We start from the raw sequence: 17,914 nt of genomic DNA, 5'->3' as shown, positions 1-17,914 counted from the left end.
AGTAGCCATAAGTTATAAACATACCCTTTAAATTTAGTTTTTTCAGATGCCATGACATTTCCTGATAGCTTTATCTTCAACTTTAAAGCTTGATGTATAAGCTGAGAGGAAAAAAAATGAAACGTTACAAGGCACTCGAATAGAGTTCAAAAGGGGATGTATAAGAATCCAATTAATGATAAATGAGAATGTGAATGATAATTGATGGATCTATCTAAAGGCTGCCTTTATTCTCATCCCCCCCCCCCCCCCCCCCCCCCCCCCCCCCGGCCGATTGGATTACCGAAAAAAACGTCCTCGGCTTTTTGCGATTTGGATTTGATTGATTTTTTTTTTTTAATTGTGCAACTTGTGACAAGAAACTTAACAAATTACTGCATTACAACCTTTGGATTAAACATACAACAATTGTGGACTACTATTATGAAGACTAGCATCCTAGACTAGGGGGATGAGAATAGTCACTTCCCTATCTAAAATCTAGAACCACGGCCACAGCCACGATGAGAGGATGTTTCAACTCAATAATGGTGTGCAGTGTCTTGATCTGAGTAATATGAGTAAAATCGTTATTTTCTTTGTTTTTGTAAACTGCGCTCTAATCAATCAAAGATACGCTTATGTAACATTTATTGTCTTAAGGAATACAATTCTTTTGGAAATGTCTTTCTTTCCCGCTTTGAAAATAATCAACAATTCCAAGAAATGAAGTGAAAGTTGGCCGGAAACTGTTAAGAAACGGAAATTCTGTAAAAGGTATTCGATTTTGATTTTTAAAAATAATCGGCTTTTGTTTTAGGTTTTAGTAAGTGGTAGCTAGGGGTGTGTCTTTTTTACGAAAAACGCCGAAACCCGCCGAAACCCTGCGAAACCCGCCGAAACCCGCCGAAACCCGCCGAAACCCGACGAAACCCGACGAATCCCGACAAAGTTATGGGAAGTAGGTGGCTGTGGGGAGTGAACCTAGAACTCAGGGAAGTGTACACCATTGGGGAGTGAACCTGGGACTGGGTTTCGGCGGGTTTCGTAAAAAAGAACCAGGGCTTTTTTACGAAACCCGCCGAAACCCGCCGAAACCCGGCGAAACCCGACAATATCCAGCAAAGTTATGGGAAGTAGACAACTGTGGGAGTGAACCCGAGACTCAGGGAAGTGTACACCAGTCGGGAGTGAACCTGAGACTAAGGTTATCGGCCGGTTTCGGCGGGTTTCGTAAAAAAGAATTAGTGCTTTATTACGAAACCCGCCGAAACCCGACAGTATCCGACAAAGTTATGGGAGTTTGGCAACAGTGGGGGTGATCCTGAGAGTCAGGGAATTGCACACCAGTGGGGAGTTAACCTGGGACTCTGTAAAAAGGATATCAGTGGGAAATAAACCTGGGACTAAAGGGAGATGGATACCATTGAAAGTTGAAGCCGGATATGGGAGTTAAGGGCCAGAGGAGAATGAACCTGACACTATAGAAGGTGGGCGCCAGTGGGGAGTGAACCTGGGACTCAGGGAATTGCACACCAGTGGGGAGTTAACCTGGGACTGTGTAAAAAGGATATCAGTGGGAAATAAACCTGGGACTAAAGGGAGAAGGATACCATAGAAAGTTGAAGCTGGATATGGGAGTTGAGTACCAGAGGAGAATGAACCTGACACTATAGGAGACGGGCGCCAGTGTGGAGTGAACCTGGGACTCAGGGAAGTGCACACCAATTGGGAGTTAACCTTGGACTGTGGGAGATGGATAACTGTGGATATCCGAGCCGAACTATAGGAGTTGGGTACCAGAGGAGAATGAACCTGACACTATAGAAGGTGGGCGCCAGTGGGGAGTGAACCTGGGATTCAGGGAATTGCACACCAGTGGGGATTTAACCTGGAAATATGTAAAAAGGATATCAGTGGGAAATAAACCTGGGACTAAAGGGAGATGGATACCATTAAAATTGAAGCCGGATATGAGAGCTTGGTACCAGAGGAGAATGAACCTGACACTATAGGGGGTGGGCGCCAGTGGGGAGTGAACCTGGGAATATGTAAAAAGGAGATCAGTAGGAAATAAATCTGGGACTAAAGGGAGATGGATACCATTGGGAGTTGAAGCCGGATTTGGGAGTTGGATACCAGACGAGAGAGAAACCTGACACTATAGGAGGTGGGCGCCAGTGGGGAGTGAACCGGGGACTATGTAAAAAGGATATCAGTGGGAAATAAAACTGGGACTAAAGAGAGATGGACACCATTGAAAGTTGAAGCCGGATATGAGAGCTTGGTACCAGAGGAGAATGAACCTGACACTATAGAGGGTGGGCGCCAATGGGGAGTGAACCTGGGACTATGTAAAAAGGATGTCAGTAGGAAATAAACCCGGGACTAAAGGGAGATGGATACCATTGAAAGTTGAAACCGGATATGAAAGTTTGGTACCAGAGGAGAATGAACCTGACACAATAGGAGGTGGGCGCCAGTGAGAGTGAACCTGGGACTCAGGGAATTGCACACCAGTGGGGAGTTAACCTGGGAATATTTATAAAGGATATCAGTAGGAAATAAATCTGGGACTGAAGGGAGATGGATACCATTGGCAGTTGAAGCCGGATTTATTTCCCACTGATATCCTTTTTTAGATATTCACAGGTTAACTCCCCACTGGTGAGCAATTCCCTGACTCTCAGGTTCACTCCCCACTGGCGCCCACCTTTTATAGTGTCAGGTTCATTCTCCTCTGGTACCCAACTCCTATAGTTCGGCTCGGATACCCACAGTTATCCATCTCCCACAGTACCAGGTTAACTCCAAATTGGTGTGCACTTCCAGATCCTGAGTCCCAGGTTCACTCCACACTGGCGCCCATCTCCTATAGTGTCAGGTTCATTCTCCTCTGGTACTCAACTCCCATATCCAGCTTCAACTTTCTATGGTATCCTTCTCCCTTTAGTCCCAGGTTTATTTCCCACTGATATCCTGTTTACATAGTCCCAGGTTCACTCCCCACTGGCGCCCACTCCCTATAGTGTCAGGTTCATTCTCCTCTGGTACCAAACTTTCATATCCAGCTTCAACTTTCAATGGTGTCCATCTCCCTTTAGTCCCATGTTTATTTCCCAGTGATATCCTTTTTACATAGTCCCAGGTTCACTCCCCACCGGCGCCCACCTCCTATAGTGTCAGGTTTCTCTCTCCTCTGGTACCCAACTCCCAAATCCGGCTTCAACTCCCAATGGTATCCATCTCCCTTTAGTCCCAGATTTATTTCCTACTGATCTCCTTTTTACATAGTCCCAGGTTCACTCCCCACTGGCGCCCACTCCCTATAGTGTCAGGTTCATTCTCCTCTGGTACCAAGCTCTCATATCCGGCTTCAACTTTCAATAGTATCAATCTCCCTTTAGTCCCAGGTTTATTTCCCACTGATATCCTTTTTACAGAGTCCCAGGTTAACTCCCCACTGGTGTGCAATTCCCTGACTCTCAGGATCACCCCCCACTGTTGCCAAACTCCCATAACTTTGTCGGATACTGTCGGGTTTCGGCGGGTTTCGGCGGGTTTCGTAATAAAGCACTAATTCTTTTTTACGAAACCCGCCGAAACCGGCCGATAACCTTAGTCTCAGGTTCACTCCCGACTGGTGTACACTTCCCTGAGTCTCGGTTTCACTCCCCACAGTTGTCTACTTCCCATAACTTTGCTGGATATTGTCGGGTTTCGCCGGGTTTCGGCGGGTTTCGTAAAAAACCACTGGTTCTTTTTTACGAAACCCGCCGAAACCCAGTCCCAGGTTCACTCCCCAATGGTGTACACTTCCCTGAGTTCTGGGTTCACTCCCCACTGCCACCTACTTCCCATAATTTTGTCGGGATTCGTCGGGTTTCGGCGGGTTTCGGCGGGTTTCGCAGGGTTTCGGCGGGTTTCGTAAAAAAGACACACCGGTAGCTAGGGAGTAATGTAGTCGAACGCTCATTAAACTTTAGTGTCACTTGCCGTCGAATCGAATCATCCCAACGAAATCGAAAGAAGAAAAATGCCAAGGAAACAAGGGAAACCAGAGAAAATAAATTCCGCTTCTGACTTTTTCCTTTGTCCTTTCTGAGTGCAACTGAAATTCATGTTCATTATGAATTGTACTTTTGATAATATGAATTGAGAGAATAGTTTTCCTCTTACTTTTGTAAGAATTCATCAAAAGGTAATCAACTTGTCAGTCTGAGTCAACTGGGCTACAAACAAATTTGACTGACGCTGTGGCTGTTCGGTACGGCTGGGTCTATTCTATACCACGTTTTGGTCAAAATTGGTTACATAGAGAATCGTGTTTCTATTATTAATTCTTATTTTTTTCACCAACAATTTTTTTCCAAGTCTAGTACATTTTTTGTTTTGTTTTTCAATATGATGTGTTCTTTCAAGAGGCTCAGCGTCAAGGTGTTGGTTGTTAGAGTTAGTGTTAGCTGCGCATTGGATTTGAAGTGAAGTCGAAATTGGAAGTGAGGAACTCTGGAGCCCTGCGCGACCATTGCCGTAGCCATTAACTTGATTTTGACGATCAGTTTTTGCGTTTCTCTAGAAAAAATGAAATATTGCACCTTCCATTGCCTATTCTTGCATTTTGTGTTTCTTTGCATGCCTAAAAAGAAGAACGCAGTGGCTATTTTTACAGTCCCGTAAAGATGGTTCTCGGGGCTATTTTTACAGTCCCGTAAAGATGGTTCTCGGGGTTATTTTTACGGCATTGATGCGATTCTGTTCAATTATCCGCGTAGTTATAGATTATCATCTTTTTGTAGTATTCACAAAACTTCACATATCATTTCTCCCGATATTTAGATGTACAGATCTAGAGGCGGTGAATGAAAGCAAAATTAATTTCATTTAACATATTTAAATCTAAAGCTAAAACTAAAATTAACAAACAATTAATGTAAAGTCAATTCTCTTAGCGATTTTTACGGTACTGTCATTTTTATTACATATAATTTTTTGTGTTTTTTTTGCATGTTATGTTTGCAGTACAAACAACCCGTTTTCTATCATCAGTGGGCAGGTTAGGTTGTATGTCTTGATTTTTTTTCTGTCAAACATACATAATATAGATCTATTATCAAACACTGAAAGTATATTTAGTTCCTGCTTGAGTCGACACCCCTCAAGATATAATACTTTACAGGTTGGCTTTTGTTTATACTTTACCAGTATAACCAGTCAGGAAGGACTAACGATTTAGACAATAAGACGTAGACGTCTAACATTCAGGGTGCAGTCTTCTCACGTGAGAGTGGGTTTGAATCCAATTTCAAAAAAGAGGCCGTTCACAAACCAATTGGACACATTTTGACCATAATTTTAGAACCCCCCCCCCCCCCACCTCCCAACCATATTGTGGACAAATGACTACCCCCCCCCCCCCCCCCCCCCCTCCATGTGGATGTCCATGGTAAAGATGCACATTGCGAAACACCTCATGCTTAAATTTTGTTCTTTTGAATAATATTGTTTTTAAAAAGAAAGTAAATAATGATGATGATTCTCTACCATGGGCGGTCATGATCCAAAAGAATAGAGGTGCCCAAGACTGATCCTCATTGAGGTGGAGAGGGCATTTTACTTTGGTCCCACCATCGCGTTGCTTCTACTACTTTACCAGTTGACCCAGTGTTTGTTCCGACCAGACAAGAGTGGTCGCTGTATTGCTCCTCCCTTCCCAGTTAGGAGGTTGTTTTATTGTTCTCCGCCAAAGCGGTGTTCACCTTGTGGTCAGACCCCTCTGCTTAGGCTTTGAGGTACCACGAGGGAAAGAGATAGATAGAGAAAAAGAGAAAGGAAAAAGAGAGAGAGAGAGAGAGAGAGAGAAAGAGATAGAAAAAGAAAGAGATTGGGAAAGAATGAAAGAAAGAGAGAGGGAGAGAGAGAGAGAAAATGAGAGATAGGGAAAGAAAGAAAGAAAGAAAGAAAGGGATAGAGAAAGAGTGAAAGAAAGAGTGAGAGAGAGAGAAACAAAGAAATAATGTAGAAAGACCGGGAGAGAGAGAGAGAGAAAGAGAGGGGGGGGGGAGAGAAATAGAGAAAGAAAGAGATTGGGAAAGAATGAAAGAAAGAAAGAGGGAAATAGATAGAAAAAAAGAGAAAGTAAAAAGAAAGAGAGAAGAAAGAGAAAGAAAGAAAGACATAGAGAAAGAATGAAAGAAAGAGGGAGAGAGAGAGAGAGAGAGAGGCTGCTAACTAGCCGGACCTGAACGAAGTGAGTGAGAGTTTTAGATTTAGAGCTAATGGCGTCTACTCAGCCAATCTGTTACTATTTATAAATCTATTACCGCAACGCCGTAAAAATAGCCACCAGAACCGTCTTTACGGGACTGTAAAAATAGCCCCGAGAACCATCTTTACGGGACTGTAAAAATAGCCCCGAGAACCATCTTTACGGGACTGTAAAAATAGCCACTGCGTAAAAAGAAAGAAAATTCACTCTGAAATTAAAGGAGCAGCATTTAGTTTTAGTAGCAACTGCTGTTGTCTATCATTTGAGGATTGATCCACAATTTTCTATATTTCATTTTCATTCACTTCTTTACAGAAACAAAGTACAGGATACATTTTGAAACAGGGATTCTTAATTATGAAGTGGCTGTTTCTCTGAACAATCTGGAAAATAAACTAGACCTCTATTTCTCCTAATGGTTACCGTTCTCGAGATTTTTAGTTATTTACGAGAGAATGTGTATTCCTAAATTTTTTGGGTGTTTTCTTATGCCGATGGTTGGGCGCTCTATCTTATATTTCCACTTTTCTATTATTGTTACACGTCTATCCTGCATTTGTACTGTCCTGTCCTGCACTAACTCCAGTATTTGTACACATGAGTGTGCATTTTTTGGGGGCTTTTCTTTTGTCGATGGGGAAACCATAGATAGAGTGTTGAGACAAGATTTGATGCACTAGTAGATTGTGAGAAGTTATTTAATACCAGTCACGTCACCTTTTTTTCTAGCTGTTCAGTGGTTTGTGGTGGGACATCTGTAGTTTTTCGATTGTGACTGGGTTTTTTTTCTACTCCAGAATAAAGAGTTATGCTTGTGGTTTTTCTGCTGTTCTATTTTTAGAGGGAAAGTTTAGACCCCTGGCATCATTCACTTATACTCACTCTCACATACGTTCACTGCACCTATGTGTCAATCTGTAAATTATTATTATTAATATTATGATCATATCACTATATGAATGGAAAGATAGAGAGCAGGTAGTGTAATGAAAATTCTAAATGTGACTGTTGCACTTGAATCAAGTATCATATGAAAGAGCTAGCAGTACTGATTGCATAACAGTTTTGTTTCTATCTTATTTTTGAAAAGGAGTTAAAAACAAAAATTAAAAATTCAGAAATTTCTGACCGATTTCTGACCCCTTATTTAGTTGGGAAATTGTGTGTTTTCAATTAATACGACAAAACGGTATGAAGTTCATATTTAATATTAAAAAACTGTTTACCAAAATGTTCGTTAAGGATGTCATATGTGTTTATTTAGACTTATTATATTCATGTTGTAGCTCAAATCTGAAGAGCGATGTGCTTTTGTTTTGTAACACATTTAGAAGAAACATTTTTGTAACTTTATTCAGATATATACGCTTAAGTACAGATGAAAACTTCTTAATTGATTGAAAGATGGCTGCAACCCAAAAACCTCAAACAATTCCATCATATGTTCTTGATGATCTTTCAAGGTAAGTTGATTATTATCAGTATTTGTTGATAGTCATAAGTCAACAACTTAAGTAGAAGTTATAATGAGTAGAAACATAATTTTTTTGCTCTCACCTTTCTACACAGTGAAAGAAAGATATATATACATCACTTCTATCATCATTATGTTCATATATAAATGCACAAAAAGTTAAATGTTTTTGCTATATGATTTTAGTTTATAACTATCTTTTGTGTCAATGTAAATTTGACCAAGAAAATCAATATCAGAATTTTGTTACAAATTTTACCACCTGTTGTGAAGAGCATTATCTTTGTATGTATGTCTCTATAATTTATGTATACGTATCTCTCTCTTCTATTCCCAGCCGTTTTATCATCAACTGTCGACCTGAGGAAATGAGGACCATCATCCGCATTTTCTTTCAGATTGAAATAGCTTACTGGTTTTATTTAGACTTTCATCGAGTGGAAAACCCTCAGCTCCCACAAAGCTCCATGAAAACATTTGCAAACACATGTATCCTTTCAATATGCTTTTATTTCTGTATTAATTTCTTCAACATGAATTATTTTTCTGAGTTGATATCCTTCACATGACTTAATGGCAACATGTCTATTACATTTTCTATTCATTATTTTTTGGGAAGGGGATAGTTGGTCTATCTTTTAAATTTAAATATCCTTGGATCAAAGTTTTCATGCCTATTTTTTTTTTTTTCTTTTTAGTTAAGAGAGATTATCAATCGATTGGGATAAATTTTTAACTGATCCTGATTTGCTGTAAGTGATCAAGAAGAACACGGTCTCTAATGAAATCGTTGTGATGAACTCAGTATTTTCTACATTGAAATAAAAGTGCATTGGATATGCAACTCATTGGAAGGAAAATAAGATAAATATAAAACACAATGTTCTATCAGACAAACATAGAAAGTTATCTACTTTAATAGTTTCTCTCCCTGATCATTAACTTCTTAGCCAGCTAACTTTTTAAGCCTGAATAAGGATTAGTTTTGTCTTCCTGTATTTGGGAATGCACTTTATTGAAACTTTGACAATTATATAAATATTTGAAAGTAATATCAAGAACTATGTGGTCTTATGGCACATGTCTTCAGATTGGAAGGTCCTGGGTAAGAGTCCTGCTCTAAGCAGTGCATAGATAAGTCCTTGTAAAAGGCTCTTTACTTGCATTCTCTCATCATACTCAGGTGTAAAATGAGTACCTGGCCATTAACAGTTTTGTCTCTGTCAGAAAAATTGTAATATCTCCCAACAGGCGGCATGGCTCATCCTACATGTTAACTGTTGCTGTTGGCTATGTAAAGCACTTTGAGCATGTTTAGTGGATATTGCTCTATACAAAACGCTCAAGTTTTTTGTTTGCTTATTTTTTCCTTATCCAATGGCAGTAATGAAGCATTGTTCAATGTTACAGAAGTATGTGGACGAATTTGGCAAGCACTATGAAGCCTGGAGAGTTTATAAACGTTCCATCTCCACTTTTGGAGCCATCATTCTGGATGAAAGTTTAAAGCATGTCAGTATTATCAATTTTATTTTTTCATAAATAGCCATGCCTTTAAAAAAAAGAAAAGTCAAAGTAAAAAAAAATAAAAGTTATTTTAATTATCCATTTTAAATGTCTTTAGTTTATCATTGTTATTATTATTATTATTACTATTATTATTATTTTATTACTATTATTATAAAAATTTAACTCACTCTATTTTGGTTTTGTTTTGTCATTTTCAGAGTCAAAATTTAGTTATGCCTTTTCATTTATTATAACAGGTACTTCTTGTTCAAAGTTACTCTGTTAAAAAAACTTGGGGGTTTCCAAAGGGAAAGGTCAACTACAATGAAAATCCTGTGGATTGTGCTGCACGAGAGGTGATTTGATTATGGATTTATTGAATTTATTTGTCGTCTATAACATGTTGATCCAGGATATATTTTTATAGGTAATTTTTAATGAACCAGTCAAATTATGTATTATCAGTGTGTTATTCTGGCACATTTTACCTTTAAATTATTTTATGCCATTAGATGCCACTGAAAATCAAAGTGTATTTTGAGCTTTGAGTGAAGGTAAATAGGGTAAAGTTGAAATTTAAACCATCCAAACAAGAATATTATGATCCTAGAAATTGCCCTACCTTCCCTTACATATATTTTGATATTTTATTAATTACTCCTAAATATTTGTATGGCGAAACGTTTCATTCTTTTTTCTTTTCTTTTCTCAGTCAATCACATTAATTTTTTTAACCCATAGTTGAAGGCTGGAGTGATTCTCTTTTATAGAGTAATATTTGTTTGTTTTTGTTTTGTTTTAAAAAATTAAATTTTAACCATCAAAGTGGTAGAATTTTATATCAATTATTATCAATATTTGACCATTATTTATTCTCATTACATCCAGGCACATAAAGACTAAGATTTACTGAAATAGGTCTTATAACTTTCCCTGTAAAAGCCATCTCTCTTTTTTCCAGGTTATGGAGGAGACTGGATTTGATATCCATCCATATGTTAATCCAGAGGAATTTTTTGAGAGAAGTTCAGATGAACAAGTGAATCGCCTATATATTATTGCTGGTGTTCCCATCAACACTGTTTTTGAACCAAAGACTCGGAGAGAAATACGGGTACCCTTTTTTTCCACTCTTTTTAAAAAACTTGAATGCAACCTTATGTAAATGTATAAGATCTTTATTATTAGATTGATGTGTTGATTGATCTCATAAACAAGAGATTGTATCATAACTTATTTAATCAAAAACAAGCATGTTTTAAAGTTTCACTTGCATTTTTACTTTCGTTGATGCTGCTGTTTTAGGCTTCCTGAATGCTTAGCTGCAAGCACCAAAGATGCATTGCCTTGTATTATCAAATAGTAATATTGTTGTTCCAAGTTTACACATCTTACTTACAATGATGATGGGGTTAGAAGGTAGTAAAACATAACTGATGCTCATTAAATTAAAATAACTTGTCATTGACACCAATTCTATTTTCAGGACATCCAGTGGTTCCCTTTGGAAACTCTCCTCAGTCCCAAAGGAGATGAAGCATTAAAAGATCTTCTTGGGCAGAATTACAATTTGTTTTTGGTCATGCCTTATCTCAAGTAATGAATGAACCCGTTTTTTTCTATCATCATTCACATTCTTCCTTATTTTTCTCATCATCATCATTATCATCAATCCCATGATCTGATGATCATCAGAGAGATACACGGGATGCGGGTCCACTTTCCACCATTAAGTGTGGTTGTTAATCTACAGGGACACGTCTGATCCAGCATGTCAAGCGTTGTGTTAATTGTCTTCCATGTATCCTTTTGGTGGACTTGTTTAGCGCAGTGGCGTTCATCTCCTCTCCAAGCTAGATAGACTAATAAATATCAAAAAATGACGTCATTGAAATTGATTGTTAATGGCTTTCATTACAAGATAACATTATTGTAGAAGAATAGAGAAGGCTACCAATTGTCAAACGTAAATAACAAACTTATTCAAATCGTTATTGAACAAATTCAAATACGCAATGTTCACATTGTTTCAATTCACGTATCTGTGTACTCCTTTATTATTTAATCATTTACGTTGTCCAGGCCTCATGAATTACGTCACACAAATTACTGTAACAGCTTCGAACAAAATAAGAAATCCATCGTTAAACTGGAAATTAGTCTTCTTCTTTTTTTTTTCTAGACCTTGAAAAATGACAGGAATATTTATAGTTCATTTTCTGTGCTCATTTTATCCACAATCTTGATAGGGCAGCAATGGTATTCTCATGCTTTATTTATCTCTGTAAAGCAAATTAATTATAGCTCATGTAATGCAAAAATATGGACATTGGTTAAACTGGTTATAATTTCTTAAATCAAGTTTCAGATGACATTAGCAATATTAGAACTTTGGTTTGTCTTGCTTCATTATATATTCTTAGTTATAAACAATCAATCTTTATTTTATTTTATTTTTTTAAAAATTCAAACACAATTTCTTTATGCCACGAGAATTTGATATTCTTTGTCTCAAGTTTTGGGTAATTTACTTTTGTCAATATTATGTTCTTATCTTGTTCAAAAGTTGTGCATTTCTTTCCCCCCTTTTTTTTACCAGAGAATTACGGAAATGGGTAAATAATAAATTGAAAGGACATCAGAAGAAAAGAAAACCAACAGGAAGTAAAGTGGCACCCAATCAAAAACAGCAGTCTGTGAGGTAGGGCTTTAACAGGTTTAAATTTTGATGTTCTCCAATTCCCTGTTTATTTTATCACTCATTGAATGATTGGGAAATAATAATAATAATAATAATAATCAACAGGATTACAAAGATTTTGAAAGATACTGTGATAAGTTGAAAAAGGAAAGGTTATGTGATGTTTCTCAAATGCAAGAAAAAAAGAGATGGAATGCAATTTTCTATTTATTTATTTTTTTATTATTTTTCATTTCAGGTATTCAAGGGATATGGCATTTGATGACAGTACAAAGCAGGTATGGTCGTTTGAATAAGAAAGATTATCTGTTTGTTTGCTATGAGTGCTTGATATCACTTTGGTTTTTTGGGGTTTTTTTGTCTTGTTAATCATCTCTCTGTTGTGCACTGTATTATTTTTTGTTTTACATATAAATGATTGTAAACATTTGAGTTTGAGTGTGTTTCTCTTGGTGGGGGCCTGTGCTTGTGTCAGGATGAGACATTTAGGTGATCTCAAACTAAGTACACTGATAGTGTGCTCTTAGAATCTATATCTGACCCTATTTGAACAATTCCCCTTTTTTCTCTATCTTGGGTGATTTAATTGTAATTCTAGAACTTTTTACTATCCAATTTTCTTTCTTTTTACTGGCTCTGATATGACCTTAATGTGTTGCAAGTGCCGTAAAACTCTTAAAAACAATACAAATTGTTACAAATGATTTCCTTTGTGAATCATCTGTCCATTACATTTTTTGTCATTGTTAGATTTTTCAATAAGTTTCACATGTAACCGTTTGAGTGTGCCCTTTTAAGCTGGGATTCTGTTTCATTGTCAGTGTGGAATTTTTACTTTTAAATATTCTCAGACTAGATGCAAGGATGTCCATTTTGACCTGTATTATTGAAATTAGTATGTGAATTCAATTGAAACTTGGCAACGCTAATCTGATCCCAAAATGTGTTATGAATTCCTTTTTCCATAATACGGATAATCAAATTATTAGTAAGTTAACTTATTATCGCCATATAAAAAATTCAGTACTCTCTATGTCAAGTTCCATAAAACACATAAAAACAACCAAACAAACAACTGCCTTCTCTTAAATTTCTCTGTAATTGAAATTCATATAAATGCAAGCTATGTTGTCATCGTACATTTAACTAAACTCATTCTCATATTTTTTTTCTTTTACTTATAGGGACGAAGAACGGTTGGACAATCATTGTTTGGTAAGTTGGTATTCATTGTATATATGAATTTTAATTCTCAGTCATACTTGAATAATGATAATAATAATAATAATAATCATGATAAGAACTACTACTACTATTACTATTACTACAATAATAATAATATTGATGATGATGGAAATAATATTAATAATAAAGACTACAATAATAATGATGATGATAATAATAATAACAATAATATAGCATTTCTACAGCGCATAAGCATGATGATGTAACGTTGAAGTGATCGTCAATGTCAAATTGTAGTTGTTATTATACCATTTCAGAAATCACTAATTTCCTTGTCAAATTACTAAAATTTATACAATGTTTCTATTACCATTACTAAATATTCTCTTGCCTGTGAGCTGAATAAAATGGTAAAACACTTTTAAATAGTTACAACCTTGAAATAATTGAATAAAAATGAATAACATTTTGAATTGTGGGCAAAATATATAACGAGGAACAATTGTAACTAAAATTCTTCTTAAATTAAAAAAAACAATATTAAACAATAACTGTAATAACCTGTCAAAGTGCTAGTTTCTGATGTTTAAAGAAAAAGTGCCTTTACTTTGGGGTGGAAACTGCTGTATTTACTTTTGTTCAATTTTGTTTACAATATGGTGATATATTTCATATGGTTTTCTTGGTTAATTTATCCCACATTAAATAGATTTGTGAAGAGGAATTGTGTTTTCAAATACTTATAAAACTATTATTCATTTTACCAAACTTATTTTATAAAGTATGCTAAACAGGAAGAAAAGAATTATTTTCATTTTGTTCAATATCCCAATATATTGTCAACAATTATCCTTTTCCACAGGAAATCGTGAGGCAACTGCTCAGAGCGCATCGAAGACCCCTGTGATTGACCCCAACTTCTTCTACTCCATATCTTTGTACAATTTCAAGCTGGATGTTGCAGGAATAATCTCTCTTTTACCCATTGAAAATCCCATGTTCACTGTCTCTCAAGTTCCAAATCAACCTGCCATTTACAAATAGTAATCTCATGTCTTTTTACTAATATTAATCTCATGTTAAACTTGTATGTTGTCAATATTTTAATATCATTAACCATTATGGAAGACCTAATGACATGATTAATCATGCCAAAAATGACAGTCTTGTCCTTGTCCATTAGTGTAATGGTGAATTATAAAGAACTACAGTCCATGCCGCCTTTAAGCACAGTCATCCTCATCAGGAGGAGGGTTTGGCATGCTTAACCAAGAGTTATTTCCTTGTTGGTCAGTCATGATCACACAGCACTGCACAATGCTGCTAAATCATATTATTATCTTTACCTGAGGTTTGTTTGTTTTGTTTTATTTTTTTTAAATTCTATTTTTGTTTCCATAAATCATCATGGTAAAAGTTTGATAAAAACAGTAAATTTGGAAAATGTGGAGTAATTCGTCACTGGGGATAATGTAGGTGTTGAGGAGGGTCTGTCTTTTTATTGGTGAAAAGACTTCATTTATTGAGCTTTGTTTGCGATATGAAACAAGTTCTTGTATTTGTTTCAAATTAAGTTTGAGATGTAAGCCCATTTGATTCTATAAAATTACAACTAGTGTTCAAGCTTTGAAAAAGCTCCACGGAAGAAGATATTTTGATCTCCACTTATACATCTTCCTCCTCTTCCATTTAGTGTGTTTGAGTCCGTACTTAATGACGGCCTGCTTGAAGATGGCATGGACTGTACTTCGCGTTCACTAGATGACTTTTCCAACAGTGAATGGCCTTTCAACCGTGAAGATACTTTATAGTGAATTTTTTTATTGTCATGTTTTTGGTTTTTTTTTTGTTTTTTTTTTTGGGGGGGGGGGGTAAAGGTTTATTTATTTATTTATTTTGTTCTCGTTTGATTTCATTTCAAAATCGGTTTCTGTTATTACATCAGCATATTTCCAATAATGGGCGAGATGGCCTTGTAGATAAGCAGAGGATCTGGATCTAAGCCCTGCTTTAGGTATCTCAATTTCATTTTCTTCGTGCTTGAAATTTAATCTGTATTGCACACCTTGCCTATGTTATTCTAATCTTACCTTTGGAATAGATCCTAGAGAATAATTTCACCATGGAACGAATAAAGGGGATGTTTTTGATTTACATTCTGACATTGTTATACATCTTTGGTGTAGCAACCAATTGAATTTAACAATCAAAACAGCTTGGGTAGCAGGTAACTTCGCCACTTTTTCGTATGTCTCGCTGCAGGCCTGCCACAAGCAGCCAATATGCCAATTGGGCAACCCGGATAGTTGTTTGATGTGCTAAATAAACTTTTAAAGATTTTTCATTGGTTGCCTGCAAACTGAAGCAATACTAACATTCATGTCTTGTCTTTTTAATATGGACTATTCCAATGCTGAGGGGTGAAAGGATAAATATCTACCAGGCATTTTTTCTTGGGGGTTGAGGGTTGCTGCAAAGTTACCTGGCTTTACCCTAAGCAATCCAAGACTATTCTACATTACAAAGATCATTTCAGAGAGATTAAGAAGTTGTTTATTGTTAATGTAATGCTTGTCATATGATTAAGCTGCCTGTTTGAAAAACATTGGTAACGTTATATTTAGTTAAGTGATTTGTTGTTTTAAGCTATAATTCTTTATTTCACCTTTAAGAGAAAATTACACAAGGTAGGTATTCATGGCGAGGGAACTCAGCCATTTCCCACCCATTTCAGTAAGTTTTTAAAGTTCATTGTTTAATCATATTATTATTTCACTTTTTAATTTAAAAAACATGATGTTGACACAGTTATTTTATGCATGCTTTGACTAATAGTCGCATATTACATCACAAGCAATGTGTAATAAAAGCCAGGATTAGATTGGATAAAAATATTTTTAAAAGTACAGTGGAACTCGGGTACAACTTTAGGTAAAGTCAAGTGGTGATCAATATGACAGTTTAATGGATGAATTAGTGCTCACTCTTTTAATTTCAAAACTGTTTGAGCTTTCTCCATGTCTTTGGGTAAATCATATTCCATATTCCCTCATATGTGTCAATTAATGTCTTATAACGAATTATTATAGATATGGTTAGAGTGCTTATGTGAAAATGAATGCTTCATGTTGGCAGCCTAAACTGTGTGAAATACAAAACAGGTTTTGTGTAACTTGTAATAATAATAAAATATTAGATATAAGATTCTTAAGTACATTGAACTCAGAAAGATCTGCTGGGATTTATTAAATGAATGTATGTAATGATTTTAAATTTATGTTGTTACATCCTGGCCCTCGTTGCTAGGACGTCACACAAACGAGCCCAGAGTTGGCTGAACACTCCTGGTTTCTAGTTTATCTAAACTCCTTGACCATCCAATCAGGGGGTTCGAATCATCGCTCTTGTTGTATTACAGTGGTCACTGTCTAATAGCAGATGACTTTGATGACAACATTGCCAGAAAAGTGGGCCATTAGGTGAAGTAACCATCCATGAGGGATGGTAAAAATGAAAAATTTAAGTGGCAGAAAAAAAAAAGTTTAATTTCTGAATGACATTTCCAGGCAGAGTTTCAAATGTAAAAATCAAATTTTTTTTGGATTGTTTCATTTTTTATTTTTTTATTTTCTTTAGGCAGAATGATAAACTGGTTGGTTTAAGTCATACACCATAAAAAAACCCAACCAAATTATAGGTACTTCCGTTCCCCATCATTTGATACCTAATTACCTGTAACACTGTAATATTGAGATATATTACTTGTCGGAATCATTTATGATTTTATCTTGTGTAATACACTGGAATCAAGTGTATGCACGACTTGCGTCGCTTATTATGACCGCTTATTATGACAGTGTGAAAGGGTTTATTGTATAGCAGTTTGTATGAATATGTTAGTTAATTTAATGGCTGGTTGGGACTTTTAGGTGATCTCAAACTGCTTCTTTTTTTTTTAACCAGTCCCCTTTGTCTTAATTTTTCTTAGTTATACTTAATTCTTTTTTACTATCCCATCTTCTTTTTTACTGGCATTGACTAGGTGAAGTCTTTCACTTGCATCTTCTTTCCCCTATATCTGTTTCCCTAAGTTGCTTTCTGTCTTTGTCTTCGAAAGGGATTACTTGGTATTGTCCTGTCCTTGGCTGAAAGGGAAACAGCCGAATGCATAGTGTTGGTTCTGGTGGATGATATTTTTTTCCCTTGTAAATCATCTCTCTGTTTTGTATTGTTATATTTATTGTTTTAAATGTAATAATTATTCTAATGAGCATTTAGTGATCAAATAAGCATGATGGTATGCTCTTAGAATATACTTCTGTTCCCTATTTGTACCATTCCCCTTTGTCTTACTTTTCTTGTGTGCTTTAATTGTAATCTAAACATTTTTTACCACCCCATTTACTGGCGCAAGTGCTGTAAAACCCTTTAAAACGAAGCAAAACACACTGGCGTTGACATGACCTTAAAGTGCCATAAAGCCTGTTAAAACAAACCAAGCAGACATCTCAGGGATGGAACCAGCTCCAATTTTCACAAGATCCATTTATGAACAAGAAAAGTATGTAAATGTGAAAGATTTTAACAATTTTAAGCTTAAAATGACATTGAGAAGATTTCCATCCCTGTGATATCATAAAATGTGAGCACTGATCATAATTTTGTACAAATGTGAGTAATTATATAAGCAGATTGTCGCTTGGTCAGCAGCTCTTTAATAATGTCACTTATAATAATGTATATTTTTATACGTTAATAAAGTTTGTTGTAGCAAAATGAAATGTGTTGCTTCAATGGA

At 36.1% G+C, this 17,914-nt stretch overlaps 2 protein-coding genes across 4 annotated transcripts in view; one reads left to right on the top strand and one right to left on the bottom strand.

Moving 5' to 3' along the window:
- Positions 1 to 807, bottom strand: part of LOC144966338 (uncharacterized) — a 31,433-nt gene extending 30,626 nt beyond the window's left edge. Inside the window, exons 1-2 of the mRNA XM_078902657.1 lie at positions 649 to 807; positions 25 to 101 (exon numbers count right to left, since the gene is read on the bottom strand). Coding sequence (XP_078758783.1) covers positions 25 to 53 — 29 coding nt within the window. The 5' untranslated portion in view covers positions 54 to 101; positions 649 to 807. The remainder of the gene's footprint in view (positions 1 to 24; positions 102 to 648) is intronic.
- Positions 808 to 3,919: 3,112 nt separating this feature from the next.
- LOC144966337 (m7GpppN-mRNA hydrolase-like) lies at positions 3,920 to 17,892 on the top strand. Of its 3 annotated transcripts, none has more exons than XM_078902654.1 (11): positions 3,920 to 4,180; positions 7,606 to 7,710; positions 8,059 to 8,210; positions 9,106 to 9,233; positions 9,488 to 9,586; positions 10,192 to 10,344; positions 10,717 to 10,826; positions 11,830 to 11,931; positions 12,170 to 12,209; positions 13,116 to 13,146; positions 13,979 to 17,892. In XM_078902654.1, the coding sequence occupies exons 2-11, from the start codon at positions 7,652 to 7,654 to the stop codon at positions 14,158 to 14,160; spliced, it is 1,056 nt and encodes a 351-aa protein (XP_078758780.1). In that variant the 5' UTR covers positions 3,920 to 4,180; positions 7,606 to 7,651; the 3' UTR covers positions 14,161 to 17,892. The 3 variants fall into 3 exon arrangements, with proteins under 3 accessions (XP_078758780.1, XP_078758781.1, XP_078758782.1); XM_078902655.1 differs by having other exon boundaries at positions 3,987 to 4,180; positions 7,579 to 7,710; XM_078902656.1 differs by having other exon boundaries at positions 3,998 to 4,246.
- The last annotated feature ends 22 nt before the right edge of the window (positions 17,893 to 17,914 follow it).

This window comes from Berghia stephanieae, chromosome 2 (assembly GCF_034508935.2).
Source record: "Berghia stephanieae isolate SIO BIC M18660-M18661 chromosome 2, UCSD_Bste_1.3, whole genome shotgun sequence".
NCBI lineage: Eukaryota > Metazoa > Mollusca > Gastropoda > Nudibranchia > Aeolidiidae > Berghia > Berghia stephanieae.
Note: the sequence above shows the minus strand (reverse complement) of the source record. Positions and strands in the feature narration are given on the sequence as shown.